The following is an 18,179-nucleotide window of genomic DNA, read 5'->3' as shown; positions in this document are numbered from 1 at the left end:
CATGGCAGAATTGCTAGGTGGAAAACCACTTTACTGGACTACGATCCCAAGATCATATATCTAGCTGGAAAAGCTAACATAGTAGCTGACTCATTAAGCAGACAAACTCACATCTCAACACTAACACAAACAACATGCATTCCTATGCAAGAACTTAGAGATGAAACTGACAAAGACCCAACATGGTCTCCAATAAAACAACATCTCCTTTCAAGGACCCCCTTACAGTCCCGACCACCTGTCCCTATAGAGGAACTCAAACTGGTCGACGGAATCATAAGGAGAACCATTGCCGACAAGGAAATAACTGTCGTTCCCAGAGTCCAAGTTCCCAAGGTCCTACACATATTGCACGACAGTGCAATGGGAGGCCACTCAGGCAGAGATAAGACACTGAATACTGCTAGGCATTCCTTTTACTGGATCAACATGAAAAAAGATATAACCACACACATAGACTCATGTGTAACTTGCAACCAATTCAGAGTACCTGACCCAAAACAACTCAATATCAAAGACATTCCACTCCCTGCGGAACCATGGGAAACACTTGGCATTGATCTACTAAAAATGCCAACGAGCCATCAAGGTTCAAATTATGTACTCACGGCAGTTGAATATCTGTCAAAATACACCATCCTAGTCCCCTTACAAGACAAAACAGCAGAGACTGTGGCCAAAGCATTGGTTAACAACATATTCTGTAGATACAACATCCCCAGGCGAATGCTGTCTGACAATGGTTCAGAGTTCAAGAACCAGGTAATGCGCGAAATAGCACATTTATATAACATAAATCAAACCTTCGCCACTGCCTACCATCCACAAGGGAATGGACTTGTGGAAAGAACAAATAGAAAAGTGCTTGAAATCCTCAGACCTTTGGCCAACGATCTTACGGACAGTTGGGAAGATTGGCTACCACAGGTACAAGCCAGTATCAACAGCACAGTCAACTCCGCAACAAAGATGTCCCCCCATGAGATCATTTTTGGCCAAAGAATGCGCCTACCCTACCAAATCTTCAACCAACCCCCCCCTTATACAATCTAGATAATCTTACCCAATGCCTAAAACGAGGCATGCAAACCATATACAAACAAGTCAGAGAAAACCTCAAAGTAGCTCAAGAAAGAACAAAAACAAAACAACACAAACGATCATCTCCACTTAACATAACACTTGGAGACACAGTCATGGTCAAAGACTCAAATAGAACTAACAAACTCAAGCCCAAGTTCTTAGGCCCTTTCACAGTCACAAGCTCACTCCCCAACAATGTTTTCCTACTAACAGATCCTTCCGATCACACAACCGTAACCATACACGGAGAGAAATTGAGAAAAGTTAAACTCAACCTCGACCCAACCCCACCCCCCACCTACAACCCACCTACTGCACTCACGCATAACTCACCCAAGCGCAAGTCCCATCCCATGACTCTGCGTCGACGCAACTAAACATGCACTCTAGCTCTCGCCCCTGAAGATGCAGGACGTCATGCATTCCTCAGTGGAGGTTAACCCATTCAACTCCGATGACAAGATGTCTTGTCATTTGGTCAAATATAAAAAAAATCATAAAACACCAAAATGTTTGATCAAACACCAGAAAAATATGACGTCAATCCTCGCTTCGCTCGCAGCGAAGCGAGGACTGACGTCATATTTTTCTGGTGTTTGATCAAACATTTTGGTGTTTTATGATTTTTTGTTTTATTTGACCAAATGACAAGACATCTTGTCATCGGAGTTGAATGGGTTAAAATGGCCAATTTACAATAAGAACTCCCTTCCGCATATCTATCAAAACTTCTCCACTTCCTTCCGACCAATATAACCTTAGCGAAAGTCAGATAGACATATCCTCATTCACTAAAACATAACCTTCATCCACAGAATGCCTACAATACTCCTACTACTTCACCTCGTCCACCTCTCCCTCTCCACCCCCATTTTGATACCAGGAGCAATCGTCAACAGCCACGGCACCACCGCATGCGTAGAAGATTCCATAATGGTAAAACTAAGGATTTCACCTGAACTGTTGATAAGACTCCTCATAAAAATAAAAAATAAAAAAACTCATTACAAATAGAGCAACAAATCTCCACCCAAATACCCAACACCACACATCAAAACCATGAAATCTCTATGACACTATACCACAACGTCAACGCCCTACACGAAAAAATGAACACAATTAAATACACAATATACCACCTTCCCAAACCAGAAAATGAAGACCCAAAGAACAGTAGAGTCAAACGTGGCCTGTTCGATTTCATGGGCATCATATCTAAATCCCTATTCGGGACTGCAACTGAACAGGACTTACAAACGGTCCACTCACACATAGGAAATATAACAAAGGTACTACACCAACAAGGTAAACTCATAAACCTAAACTCTAAAAACATCGATCTCCTCACCAACTCAATCAATTCGGTAATTGACAAGATCAATCACCTCACAGCATTCACAAATTCCCAGTTATCTAAGATTGCCAATTCCCAAACAGTCCTCTTCTTCCTTCACCACCTAAATGAACTAGACAAACAACTAGACAGGTTCTTGAGTCACAGTAATCTTATCCAGAGAGATATTTGGAACGCCCACGCAGGTATAGTCCACTCTCAAATGATAACTCCAAACCAACTTAGTCAAACAGTACGACAAGCTCAAAATACATTGAAACTCACCCCCTTCTTCCTCCAGAATGAAATACAACACTACTACCCCATCCTAGCATCAACTATCTTTCAAGAATTTATTCTTATCAACATACCTATGGACCCGATCAAGAGATTCTCCCTTTGGGAAATTTATCCCTTCCCCTACCCTTATCAAAACCGCACAATGACCCTCAACCTACCAACCTCCACCATCCTAAAATCGACAGACGGCCAGTGGATTTCACTGACCTCACCGGAAACCATGGCAACTTGCAAGATAGCACGACCCAACTTCCATATCTGTCCAGCTTACCCCTTCCATTTCCAATTAACCAAATCCCAACCTTGCCTCTCAGAACTCACAACACCCAAAGTCAATTTTTCCGAGACGTGTGACTTTCGCTTTTCAGACAACACTCAAATACACCACACCCACGTAGGACATAAACACTTCATATTTCTTCCCCACCCCACATTAGTGTCAGTGATATACCTACACAAACCACCCTCCCATCATAGGATCAACGGCCATATCACTCTACCAGACACCTGCCACATCTACATTATGGACTCAATGTTACTTCCCAACAAACTACACTACCAAGGCACTCTCAACATGACCCACGATCTAGGTCCCATAACCCAACTAACACTCCCACCCCTCCCCAAGATCCCCGATACCATCCTCCCAAGTAAGATAGACATGGTACGCCTCCTCAATAAATCAACTACTCTTGACATGGATTCCTTAGACCTACACTACAAAATACTACCCTATGCCTCCACTGCCCTCTCAATCTTAATCATCCTCTTTATATTAGTGATACTAACGAAATTCTTTTGCATGAAATAAGACCTTCAAACAGTTTTAACCCTCCCTTTCCCAAATTATTGTAAACCTAGATTAAGTTGGATCTTGTGTCTCATCCAATATCTTGAATACCATATAACCATACAAATTCGTGATAAGAATTTTACAGAAAACATATATTGTGAAATACCACATGAACTCTAGCACAATATTTGAAAATGTGAATAACTCCGGTGATATGTGACATATCATATGAAAACAGTATGACATTTGAAAATATGAATCCCGACGGTGAAATGTGAAGTGTAATATAAACTTTCATGTGATAGTTGAAAATATATGTAATGTTGGTGAGACACAACCTTATTCCCTATTCAGAGACACAACATCACATACCCATTCTTCTAGTTCCAAAGTGCCCTCTTGGGTCCTCACAATCACCTCAACATCACCCTCCCCCTTCTCCACATATATCCACCCAAGATTTTGTGTCTCTGACTGTATGACTATATAACCATATATATGTATCAATATTTTGTTAACCATGTAACATTATGTGCCGGGAGCCACCTAACCCCAGGGGGAGGGCGATATGTATACGTCACCATATCCATGGTGAACAATACCACACTCACCTCACCGGACTCCTTGGCGCCAGTCCACTTCCGTTCAATTGCTGTGTAGACATTTTTACAGATCAGCACTTTGACGTCCGAGAGACCACCACTGGCGCGCAACACACATGCGAACGCACACAGGGATGCCATCAAACGACACATACATAACACACGGAAACACACATATTAACAGCCACCCCCTGGATATATATATATATATATATATTATAACTTGTGCAAGAATTATATTAGATAACAGTTTGTAACCCCAGAATAATACTGTTACTACATGCTTATGGTGTCACGTACAACAATTAAATTTGATAAGTGAGTATAGCACCTCACCAAAGTCCTGACCTCATCACTTCCGGGGAACAAAAAGTCCGTGGTTGTCTCCAGGAGCGGATTGTCGGTGATAGAAGCTCTTGCTGTTACAATGTGTACGTAGTTATTACAAAAACTTGTATCTAACACTTTACAAAGACTTGTGTTTAACTAATAAAGACAGAAAACCAAAGTGCGGTTTATAACCCCAAGGGGATATACGAGTGAGTAACTTAGTGATTGGAGAGTACCAGCAGTAGGACATGCAGGCCACTGAATAAAACCGTCGTGCTCAAGCAATCAACAGAGCAGATAAACATGTAAAAATTATTTTCGACGCTGACTCTGACTCAGGACGAAATGAAGATGACTTTTCCTACTCAACTTCAGCTAATCTACAGTCATGGTGACCAAGAATTTTAACATGTTAAAATTATTTTCGACACTGACTGTGACTCACGACGAAATGAACATGAATTTTCTTATTCAACTTAAGCTAACCTACAGTCATGGTGGTCGAGAATTTTACCATGTTAAAATTATTGTCCACGGTCACTGTGACTCAAGAAGAAATGAACATAACTTTTCCTGTTCAACTTAAGCTAATCTACAGTCATGGTGGTCGAGAATTATACCATGTTAAAATTGATTTTCGACGCTCACTGTGACTCACGACGAAATGAAGATGACTTTTCCTATTCAACTTAAGCTAATCTACAGTCATTGTGACTGTGACTCAGGACGAAATTAACATGACTTTTCCTATTCACTTGAAGCTAATCTACAGTCATGGTGGTCGAGAATTTTACCGTTAAAACTATTTTCGACGCTCACTGTGACACACGACGAAATTAACATGACTTTTCCTATTAAACTTAAGCTAATCCACAGTCATGGTGGTTGAGAATTTTACCATGTTAACATTATTTTAGACGCTCACTGTGACTCACGACGAAATGAACATGACTTTTCCTATTCATCTTAAACTAATTTACAATCAAGGTGGTCGAGAATTTTACCATGTTAAAATTATTTTCGACGCTGACTGTGACTCAGGACGAAATGAACATGACTTTTCCTATTCAACTTAATCTAATCTATAGTCATGGTGGTCGAAAATTTTACCATGCTAAAATTATTTTCGACGCTCACTGTGACTCAGGGCGAAATGAAAATGACTTTTCCTATTCAACTTGAGCTAATCTACAGTCATGGTGGTCGAGAATTTTACCATGTTAAATTTTTTTTCGACACTCACTGTGACACGGGACGAAACGAAGATGACTTTTCCTATTCAACTTAAGATAATCTACAGTCATGGTGGTCGAGAACTTTACCATGTTAAAAATGTTTTCGACGCTCACTGTGACTCAGGACGATATGAGCATGATTTTTCATATTCAACTTAAGAAAATCTAGAGTCATGGTGGTCAAGAATTTTACCATGTTAAAATTATTTTCGAAGCTCACTGTGAATCAGGACGAAATGAACATGACTTTTCCTATTCAACATAAGCTAATCTACAGTCATGGTGGTCGAGAATTTAACATGTTGAAATTGTCTCAACAGCTCACTGTGACTCAGGACGAAATGAACATGACTTTTCCTACTTAAGCTAATCTACAGTCATGGTGGTCGAGAATTTTACCATGGTAAAATTATTTTCGACGCTAACCATGACTCAGGACGAAATGAAGATGAATTTTCCTATTCAACTTAAGCTAATCTACAGTCATGGTGACTGACTCAGAACGAAATGAACATGACTTTTCTTATTCAACTTAAGCTAATCTACAGTCATGGTGGTCGAGAATTTTTCATGTTAAAATTATTTACGACACTCATTGTAGCTCAGGACGAAATGAACGTGACTTTTCATATTAAACTTAAGCTAATCTACAGTCATGGTGGTCGATATTTTTACCATGTTAATATTATTTTCGACGCTCACTGTGACACAGGACGAAATGAACATGACTTTTCCTATTCAACTTAAGCTAATCTACAGTCATGATGGTCGAGAATTTTACCATGTTAAAATTATTTTCGACGGTCACTGTGGCTCACGACGAAATGAAGATGACTTTTCCTATTCAACTGAAGCTAATCTACAGTCGTGGTGGTCGTGAATTTTACCATGTTAAAATTATTTTCGACACTCACTGTGACTCAGGACGAAATGAACATGACTTTTCCTATTCAACTTAAGCTAATATACAGTCATGGTAACTGTGACTCAGGACGAAATAAACATGACTTTTCCTATTCAATTTAAGCTAATCTACAGTCATGGTGGTCGAGAATTTTACCATGTTCAAATTATTTTCGGCGCTCACTGTGACTCAGGACGAAATGAACTTGACTGTTCCTATTCAACTTAAGTTAATTTACAGTCATGGTGGTCGAGAATTTTACCATGTTAAAATTATTTTCGACGGTCACTGTGGCTCACGACAATATAAACATGACTTTTCCTATTCAACTGAAGCTAATCTACAGTCATGGTGGTCGAGAATTTTACCATGTTAAAACTATTTTCGACGCTCACTGTGACTCAGGACGAAATGAACATGACTTTTCCTATTCAACTTAAGCTAATCTACAGTCATGGTGTTCTAGAAAATTACCATGTTAAAATTATTTTTGACGCTGACTGTGACTCAGGACGAAATGAACATGACTTTTCCTATTCAACTTAAGCTAATCTACAGTCATGGTGGTCGAGAATTTTACCATGTTAAAATTATTTTCGACGCTCACTGTGACTCAGGACGAAATGAATATGACTTTTCCTATTCAATTTAAGCTAATCTACAGTCATGGTGGTCGACAATTTTACCATGTTAAAATTATTTTTACGCTGACTGTGACTCACGACGAAATGAACTTGACTTTTCCTATACAACTTAAGTTAATTTACAATAATGGTGGTCGAAAAATTTACCATGGTAAAATTATTTTCGACGGTCACTGTGGCTCACGACGAAATAAACATGATTTTTCCTATTCAACTGAAGCTAATCTACAGTCATGATGGTCGAGAATTTTACCATGTTAAAACTATTTTCGACGCTCACTGTGACTCAGGACGAAATGAACATGACTTTTCCTATTCAACTTAAGCTAATCTACAGTCATGGTGTTCTAGAATATTACCATGTTAAAATTATTTTTTACGCTGACTGTGACTCAGGACGAAATGAAAATGACTTTTCCTATTTAACTTGAGCTAATCTACAGTATTTGTGGTCGAGACTTTACCATGTTAAAATTGTCTAAACAGCTCACTGTGACTCAGGACGAATTGAACATGACTTTTCCTATTCAACTGAAGCTAATCTACAGTAATGATGGTCGAGAATTTTACCATGTTAAAAAAAAAATTAGACGCTCACTGTGACTCAGGACGAAATGAACATGACGTTCCCTATTCAACTTAAGCTAATCTACAGTCATGGTGGTCGAGAATTTTACCATGTTAAAATTATTTTCGACGCTCACTGTGACTCAGACCGGAATGAACATGACGTTGCCTATTCAACTTAAGCTAATCTACAGTCATGGTGGTCGAAAATTTGACCATGTTAATATTACTTTCGACGATCACTGTGACTCAGGACGAAATGAATATGACTTTTCCTATTCAACTTAAGCTAATCTACAGTCATTGTGGTCGAGAATTTTACCATGTTAAAATAATTTTCGACGCTAACTATAACTAACGACGAAATGAACATGACTTTTACAGTTCAACTTAAGCTAATCTACAGTCATGGTGACTGTGACTCAGGACGAAATGAACACGACTTTTCCTATTGAACTTAAGCTAATCTACAGTGATGGTGACTATGACTCAGGACGAAATGAACATGAATTTTCCAATTCAATTTAAGCTAATCTACAGTCATGGTGGTCGAGAATTTTACCATGTTAAAATTATTTTCGACGCTCACTGTGACTCAGGATGAAATGAACACGACTTTTCCTATTCAACTTAATCTAATCTATAGTCATGGTGGTCAAGAATTTTACCATGTTAAAATTATTTTCCAACCTCACTGTGACTCTCCACGAAATGAACATGACGTTTCCTATTCAACTTAAGCTAATCTACAGTCATGGTGGTCAAGAACTTTACCATGGTAAAATTGTCTCAACAGCTCACTATGACTCAGGACTAAATGAACATGACTTTTCCTATCCAATGAAGCTAATCTACAGGCATGGTGTTCGAGAATTTTACCATGTTAAAATTATTTGCGACGCTCACTGTGACTCAAGACGAAAAGAACATGACTTTTCTTATTGAACTTAAGATAATCTAGTCATGGTGTTCGAGAATTTTACCATGTAAAAATTAATTTCGACGCTGATTCTGATTCAGGACGAAATGAACATGACTTTTCCTATTGAACTTAAGGTAATATACAGCCATGGTGACTGTGACTCAGGACGAAATGAACATGACTTTTCCTATTCAACTTAAGCTAATCTACAGTCATGGTGGTCGAGAATTTTATCAAGTAAAAATTATTTTCGACGCTGACAGACTCAGGACGAAATGAACATGACTTTTCCTATTCAACTTTAGCTAATCTACAGTCATGGTGACCAAGAATTTTAACATGTTAAAATTATTTTCGACGCTGACTGTGACGAACGACGAAATTAACCTGACTTTCCCTATTCAACTTAAGCTAATCTACAGTCATGGTGGTCGAGAATTTTACCATGTTAAAATTATTTTCCACGGTCACTGTGACTCAAGACGAAATGAACATGAATTTTCCTATTCAACTTAAGCTATTCTACAGTCATGGTGGTCGAAAATTATACCATGTTAAAATTGATTTTCGACACTCACTGTGACTCACGACGAAATGAAGATGACTTTTCCTATTCCTCTTATGCTAATCTACAGTCATGGTGACTGTGACTCAGGACGAAATTAACATGACTTTGCCTATTCACGTGAAGCTAATATACAGTCATAGTGGTCGAGAATTTTACCATGTTAAAGTTTTTTTCGACGCTCACTGTGAATCAGGACGAAATGAACATGACTTTTCCTATTAAACTTAAGCTAATCTACAGTCATGGTGGTCGAGAATTTTACCATGTTAAAATTATTTTCGACGCTTATTGTGACTCCGGACGAAATGAACATGACTTTTCCTATTCATCTTAAGCTAATCTACAGTCAAGGTGGTCGAGAATTTTACCATGTTAAAATTATTTTCGACGCTGACTGTGACTAAGGAGGAAATGAACATGACCTTTCCTATTCAACTTAAGCTAATCTAAAGTCATGGTGGTCGAGAGTTTTACCATGTTAAAATGATTTTCGATGGTCACTGTGACTCACGTCGAAATTAACATGACTTTTCCTATTCAACTTGAGCTAATCTACAGTCATGGTGGACGAAAAATTTACCTTGTTAAAACTATTTTCGACTCTTACTGTGACTCAGGACTAATTGAAGATGACTTTTCTTATTCAACTTAAGCTAATCTACAGTCATGGTGAATGTGACTCAAGACGAAATGAACATGACTTTTCCTATTCAACTTAAGCTAATCTACAGTCATGGTGACTGTGACTAAGGACGAAATGAATATGACTTTTCCCATTCAACTTAAGCTAATCTACAGTCATGGTGGTCGAGAGTTTTACAATATTAAAATAAATTTCGACGCTCACTGTGGCTCAGGACGAAATGACTATGACTTTTTTTTATTCAACTTAAGCTAATCTACAGTCATGGTGACTGTGACTCAGGACGAAATGGATATGACTTTTCCTATTCAACTGAAACTAATCTACATATATGGTGGTAAATTTTTTTACCATGTTAAAATTAATTTCGACGCTCACTGTGACTCACGACGAAATGAACATGTCTTTTCCTATTAAACTTAAGCTAATCTACAGTCATGGTGGTCGAGAATTTTAACATGTTAAAATTATTTCGACGCTCTCTTTAACTCAGTACGAAATAAAAATTATTTTTCCTATTCAACTGAAGCTAATATACAGTCATGGTGGTCGAGAATTTTACCATGTTGAAATTATTTTCGACGCTCACTGTGACTGAGTACGAAATAAACATGACTTTTCCTATTCAACTTAAGCTAATCTACAGTCATGGTGTTTGAGAATTTTACCATGTTAAAATTAATTTCGACGCTCACTGTGACTCACGACGAAATAAACATGAGATTTTTTTGGATATTGGGTCATGCACTTTGACCGACTGTCTCCCTGTGGGGCAAGTTTGGACCAAATCGGTCACCTTCATACTTACGGCTAAATTTGGATTTTGGGTCATTTTGGTCACTTGCTCCGATTTACCCGCCATCTGACCCACAGGTCGAGGGCGGCTAGGGCTGCCGTGGAGTCCAATTTGACACCACTTTGACCAACTCTCTCCCTGTGGGACAAGTTTTTTTTTACCAAATCAGTGACCTTCGAATTTTCGGCTATATTCATGAGTCAGTCAATCCTTGAGATTTTTTGGATTTTGGGTCATTTTGGTCACTCGCTCCGATTTACCCGCCGTCTCACCCACAGGTCGAGGGCGGCTAGGGCTGCCATGGAGTCCAATTTGACACCACTCAGGCCAACAGTATGGGTGCCAGATGCCAAAAGGTGAGTTCTGGGTGGAAAGGCCCAAATTTGGAGGGGTGCCAGTACCACGCCCTTGGACTCAGGCTGCTCATGCTTACCTTGCTGTGCACTTTGACTGACTCTCTCCCTGAGGGGCAAGTTTGGACCAAATCGGTCACCTTTTGGCCTTTGGCACCCATATCGTTGAACTGAGTGGTATCAAATTTGACTCCAGGGCAGCCTTAGCCGCCCTCGACCTGTGGGTGAGATGGCGGGTAAATCGGAGGAAGTGACCAACATGACAAAAAATCCAAAAATATGCCGAAATTCGAAGGTGACCGATTTGGTCCAAATTTGCAACACAGGGATAGAGTCAGTCAAATTGCACAGCAAGGTAAACATGAGCAGCCTGAGTCCAAGGGCGTGGAAGTGGCACCCCTCCAAATTTCGGTCTTTTCACCCAGTAATCACCTTTTGGCCTCTGGCACCCATACCGTTGGCCTGAGTGGTGTCAAGTTGGACTCCAGGGCAGCCCTCGCCGCCCTCGACTTGTGGGTGAGATAGCGGGTAAATCGGAGCAAGTGGCCATAATGACCCAAAATCCAAACAATCTCATGTTCATTTCGTCGTGAGTCACAGTGAGCGTCGAAAATAATTTTAACATGGTAAAACTCTCGACCACCATGACTGTAGATTAGCTTAAGTTGAATAGGAAATGTCATATTCATTTCGTCCTGAGTCACAGTCACCATGACTGTAGATTCCCTTAAGTTGAATAAGAAAAGTCATGTTCATTTCGTCCTGAGTCAAAGTGAGCGTCGAAAATAATTTTAACATGGTAGAATTCTTGACCACCAAGACTGTAGATTAGCTTAAGTTGAATAGGAAAAGTTATGTTCTTTTCGTCGTGAGTCACAGTGAGAGTCGAAAATAATTTTAACATGGTAGAATTCTTGACCACCAAGACTGTAGATTAGCTTAAGTTGAATAGGAAAAGTTATGTTCTTTTCGTCGTGAGTCACAGTGAGAGTCGAAAATAATTTTAACATGGTAAAATTCTCGACCACCATGACTGTAGATTAGCTTAAGTTGAATAGGAAAAGTCATGTTCATTTCATCCTGGGTCACAGTGAGCGTCGAAAATAATTTAACATGGTAAAATTGTCGACCACCATGACTGTAGAATAGCTTAAGTTCAATAGGAAAAGTCATGTTCATTTCGTCATGAGTCACAGTGAGCTGTTGAGACTATTTTAACATAGTAAAATTCTCGACCACCGTGACCGTAGATTAGCTTAAGTTGAATAGGTAAAGTCATCTTCATTTCGACGTGAGTTACAGTGAGCGTCGAAAATAATTTTACCATGGTAAAAGTCTCGACCACCATGACTGTAGATTAGCTTAAGTTGAATAGGAAAAGTCATGTTCATTTCGTCCTGAGTCACAGTGAGCGTCGAAAATAAGTTTAACATGGTAAAATTCTCGACCGCCATGACTGTAGATTAGCTTAAGTTGAATAGGAAAAGTCATCTTCATTGCGTCCTGAGTCACAGTGAGCGTCGAAAATAATTTCAACATGGTAAAATTCTCGACAACCATGACTGTAGATTAGCTTAAGTTGAATATGAAAAGTCATTTTCATTTCATCCTGATTCACAGTGACAGTCGAAAATAATTTTAACATGGTAAAATTCTCGACCACCATGACTGTAGATTAGCTTAAGTTGAATTGGAAAAGTCATTTTCATTTCGTCGTGAGTCAGAGTGAGCGTCGAAAATAATTTTAACATGGTAAAATTCTTAAGCACCATGACTGCAGATTAGCTTAAGTTGAATAGGAAAAGTTATGTTCATTTCGTCGTGAGTCACAGTGAGCGTCGAAAATAATTTTAACATGGTAAATATCTCGACCACCATGACTGTAGATTAGCTTAAGTTGAATAGGAAAAGTCATGTTCATTTCGTCCTGGGTCACAGTGAACGTCGAAAATAATTTTAACATTGTAAAATTGCCGACCACCATGACTGTAGATTAGCTTAAGTTGAATAGGAAAAGTCATGTTCATTTCGTCATGAGTCACAGTGAGCTGTTGAGACAATTTTAACATGGTCAAATTCTCGACCACCATGACCGTAGATTAGCTTAAGTTGAATAGGAAAAGTCATCTTCATTTCGACGTGAGTTACAGTGAGCATCGAAAATACTTTTAACATGGTAAAATTCTCGACCACCATGACTGTAGATTAGCTTAAGTTGAAGAGGAAAAGTCATCTTCATTTCATCGTGAGTCACAGTGAGCGTCGAAAATAATCTTAACATGGTAAAATTCTCGACCGCCATGACTGTAGATTAGCTTAAGTTGAATAGAAAAAGTCATGTTTATTTCGTCATGAGTCACAGTGAGCTGTTGAGACAATTTTACCATAGCATTTTAAAATGCTAGAAAATGGTTGGCCATCAGGACTGTGGAGGAGCTTATCGTAAGTCAGGTTCATTTTGAAGTTCTTCACAGTGACCCATCGCATTTCATTGAATATTTTAAATTGCTCGGCCATCAGTTTTGTGATTATTTTGAAATCGTGGACCTGTCGCCTAACTTTTAACATGCATATTTGGCCATCAGGACTTTAGTTGAGCTTAGGTTCAAAATCATAAGTCAGGTTAATTTTGAACTGTCACAGTGACCCATTGGCGACTCAGCAGGCAAGGGAGGCGGCGGTGGCTCAGCAGGCAGGGCGGTCCTGTAGTAAGGGGTGACTCTAGGCTACAGGGTCAGGAATGAGCAAACATCAGGAGAGAGCCAGTTGGCTCTGTTTAGGTTGGAGCAGTTTATTAAGGACCAAGGGGGCACATATAAAACAGTGACAGGGCTTTACATCACATTTGGGGAATATCCTGTTTGGGGTACAGAAGACAGTTGGATAGGAGCCGATATAGGAAAAATCACAATAATTTATATTTTGGGAGGGGAGTCTACCATGATTGGCTAGAAGGCAATATACAGTTCAGGAGGTATTTCTACTTTTGTGTGAGATATGGGTTCCTACAGGCATCACACACCCAAAAAAGTAATTTCCTGAATGTTTGCCAACTAACATTAACGCTGGTCTTGTTCTGGTGTTGAATCCAAGTCACCAGCATTTTTTCCATCCTCTCCATTGTCAACGATCTGGTGTAATGTCCTAGGACCTAGATGAACCTGCTTCCACAGTTGCTCGTATTTTTGCAGCATTGCCTCCGATGCACCTCTGCGCTCTCCCTCAATCCCAGGACATGGGATATGACCAAAGTTTTTTGTCCTTTTTTTATCCAGCTCAAAATTTTCATCTTCTTAGCCAGAGTAAGTGATTTGCACTGTATTTTCCTAGTGGGAGGGCTGCTGCTGGTTCCAAGAATATGAAGGACGTTTTGGGGCCATCTTGACGAACAAGTAAAGTGGCTGGACAGGCTGTAATTAAAAACAAGAGGGCTGTAAACATTGAACTGGGAGCAGGAGCGGCCACCTTTCAGCAGGCAGTGGAACTACACATCTGCCACACTGTTTGAAATGCGGTTGGGGCAAATCGCATCTTAGCAAACAAATTGCACAATTTTAATTAATTGTAATATTTTCAATGTTGCATCCTACACACTCAATTCAGGGTTCATTTTGAATATATGTCTTACCTGTTCAGCTCTCACACCTCTATTTGGAATCATGTGAGCAATCCCACTTCTTGTAACCTTCAACACCAAAAAGGGTTACATAAATCCAAAAGGGTTACACTCTGCCTTCCTCACCTTCTTTACTCGTTCTTTCCACGTGTCCAAACCATCCCAATACTCTTTCATCAACTCTATCTCCCAACTCCCTTTCCACCCCCGTTCTCCTCCTCACCTCATTTCTCACTCCAGCCTAGGAATATAATGAAAAAATTCAGTTCAGCTAAAGTATTGTCTATTAACTTCCTTCTTTTGTGTTCCAGGACCCAAGTAGTTGGATTGTGGAGACCTACCCTTGGCCCCCTGGCAGCCATGCAGGACCTCAAGCCCTCGTCACACTCAGGCCAGAAGATGTTGGATATGATACTTTGGCTCCTTCTATCCCCAATTCCAGCAGCCAGGACAAATTTAAACCTGATAGTCAAGGGGAGAATGATCCTTTGGTAAGATTACTAATATATGTACAGTGTAACAAGTGCTATTAATAATCAATCTACATGCCAAGGGCTATTTCCCCTTTTACAAGGGAGGTAGCCAGTCAAGGCATGTACCCACTTTTAAAAATTCCTTTATATCCTTGTAGATGAAGGACTATCCCGGTCTCTCATCCACTGTCTAGGTCAGAAAATACAGAAAAGACCATACCTCCACAAAATAATGACAATAATAATAACAACAACAGTACATACATATACCAAGGGAGGAAGCCAAAAATAACAAAGGCATAAAAACCATTCCCACCCATTCCATCCCTATCACACTCCCCTCCACCCGCTTCCCTCCCTCTTATCTTGGCACCTCCTGGATGACGGGTCATCCCTGTATCTTGTCCACTGCCCGGGGTCAGAAGCAGTATCGTAAGACACAACACATCCACAGCAAGGCCGCTTCATTAAATCAGCAAACCCCCCTCTCCATCCCATCATGCATACGGGGAGAAATCCCTTCGTGTTGCGTCAAATTTTTCTCACACATACTCCCTCTCCCCCCAACCCCTCCACCCATTCCACCTCATGCATCACATTCTCACACATACTCCCTTCCCCAACCCCCAACCCCACCCATTCCACCTCATGGATCCATTCACCTGTCTTCAGGTCTCTCGAGAATTTTACCATGTTAAATTTATTTTCGACGCTGACTGAGACTCAGGACGAAATGAAAATGACTTTTCCTATTCAACTTATGCTAATATACAGTCATGGTGACTGTGTTTCAGGACGAACCGAACATGACTTTTCCTATTCAATTTAAGCTAATCTACAGTCATGGTGGTCGACAATTTTACCATGTTAAAACTATTTTCGACGCTGACTGTGACTCAGGACGAAATGAACTTGACATTTCCTATTCAACATAAGTTAATTTACAGTGATGGTGTTCGAGAATTTTACCATGTTAAAATTATTTTCGACGTTCACTGTGGCTCACGACGAAATGAAAATGACTTTTCCTATTCAACTGAAGCTAATCTACAGTCATGGTGGTCGAGAATTTTACCATGTTAAACTATTTTCGACGCTCAATGTGACTCAGGACGAAATGAACATGACTTTTCCTATTCAACTTAAGCTAATCTACAGTCATGGTGTTCTAGAATATTACCATGTTAAAATTATTTTTGACGCTGACTGTGACTCAGGACGAAATGAACATGACCTTTCCTATTCAACTTAAGCTAATCTACAGTCATGGTGGTCGAGAATTTGACCATGTTAGAATTGTTTTCGACGCTCACTGTGACTCAGGACGAAATGAACATGATTTTTCCTATTCAACTTATGAAAATCTACAGTCATGGTGGTCGAGAATTTTACCATGTTAAAATTATTTTCGACGCTCACTGTGAATCCGGACGAAATGAACATGACTTTTCTTATTCAACTTAAGCTAATCTACCGTCATGGTGGTCGAGAATTTAACACGTTAAAATTGTCTCAACAGGTCACTGTGACTCAGGACGAAATGAACATGACCTTGCCTATTCAACTTAAGCTAATCTACAGTCATGGTGGTCGAGAATTTTACCATGTTAAAATTATTTTCGACGCTCACTGTGAGTGAGGAAGAAATGAAAATGACTTTTCCTATTCAACTTAAGCTAAACTACAGACATGGTGGTCGAGAATTTTACCATGCTAAAATGATTTTCGACGCTAACTGTGACTCACGACGAAATAAACATGACTTTTCCTATTCAACTTAAGCTAATCTACAGTCATGGTGACTGTGACTCAGAAAGAAATGAACACGACTTTTCCTATTCAACTTAAGCTAATCTACTATCATGGTGACTGTGACTAAGAACGAAATGAACATGACTTTTCCTATTCAACATAAGCTAATCGAGAGTCATGGTGGTCGAGAATTTAACATGTTAAAATTGTCTCAACAGCTCACTGTGACTCAGGACGAAATGAACATGACTTTGCCTATTCAACTTAAGCTAATCTACAGTCATGGTGGTCGAGAATTTTACCATGTTAATATAATTTTCGACGCTCATTGTAGGTCAGGACGAAATGAACATGACTTTTCCTATTCAATTGAAGCTAATCTACAGTCATGATGGTCGAGAATTTTACCATGTTAAAAATATTTTCGACGGTCACTGTGGCTCACGACGAAATGAACATGACTTTTTCTATTCAACTTAAGCTAATCTACAGTCGTGGTGGTCGAGAATTTTACCATGTTAAAATTATTTTCGACACTGACTGTGACTCAGGACGAAATGAAAATGACTTTTCCTATTCAACTTAAGCTAGTATACAGTCATGGTGACTGACTCAGGACGAACCAAACATGACTTTTCCTATTCAACTTAAGTTAATTTACAGTCATGGTGGTCGAGAATTTTACCATATTAAAATTATTTTCGACTGTCACTGTGGCTCACGACGAAATGAACATGACTTTTCCTATTCAACTGAAGCTAATCTACAGTCATGGTGGTCGAGAATTTTACCATGTTAAATTATTTTCGACGCTCAATGTGACTCAGGACGAAATGAACATGACTTTTTCTATTCAACTTAAGCTAATCTACAGTCATGGTATTCTAGAATATTACCATGTTAAAATTATTTTTGACGCTGACTGTGACTCAGGACGAAATGAATATGACTTTTCCTATTCCACTGAAGCTAATCTACAGTCATGGTGGTCGAGAATTTTACCATGTTAAAATTATTTTCGACGCTCACTGTGACTCAGGACGAAATGAACTTGACTTTTCCTATTCAACTTAAGCTATTTTACAATCATGGTGGTCGAGAATTTTACCATGTTAAAACTATTTTCGACACTCATTGTGACTCAGGACGAAATAAATATGACTTGTCTTATTCAATTTAAGCTAATCTACAGTCATGGTGGTCGAGATATTTACCATGTTAAAATTGTTTTTGACGCTCACTGTGGCTCACGACGAAATGAACAT

At 39.4% G+C, this 18,179-nt stretch overlaps 1 protein-coding gene across 1 annotated transcript in view; it reads left to right on the top strand.

Moving 5' to 3' along the window:
- LOC143033063 (uncharacterized) overlaps positions 1-18,179 on the top strand; it is a 75,953-nt gene that overhangs the window by 45,184 nt on the left and 12,590 nt on the right. The window contains exon 3 of the mRNA XM_076198260.1: positions 15,001-15,180. Coding sequence (XP_076054375.1) covers positions 15,001-15,180 — 180 coding nt within the window. The remainder of the gene's footprint in view (positions 1-15,000; positions 15,181-18,179) is intronic.

The sequence above is a fragment of the Oratosquilla oratoria genome, chromosome 15 (assembly GCF_046742065.1).
Source record: "Oratosquilla oratoria isolate Oo_2021 chromosome 15, ASM4674206v1, whole genome shotgun sequence".
In the NCBI taxonomy this organism is placed as follows: domain Eukaryota; kingdom Metazoa; phylum Arthropoda; class Malacostraca; order Stomatopoda; family Squillidae; genus Oratosquilla; species Oratosquilla oratoria.
The sequence above is the reverse complement of the archived record's forward strand: the minus strand, read 5'-3'. Positions and strand labels throughout refer to the sequence as shown.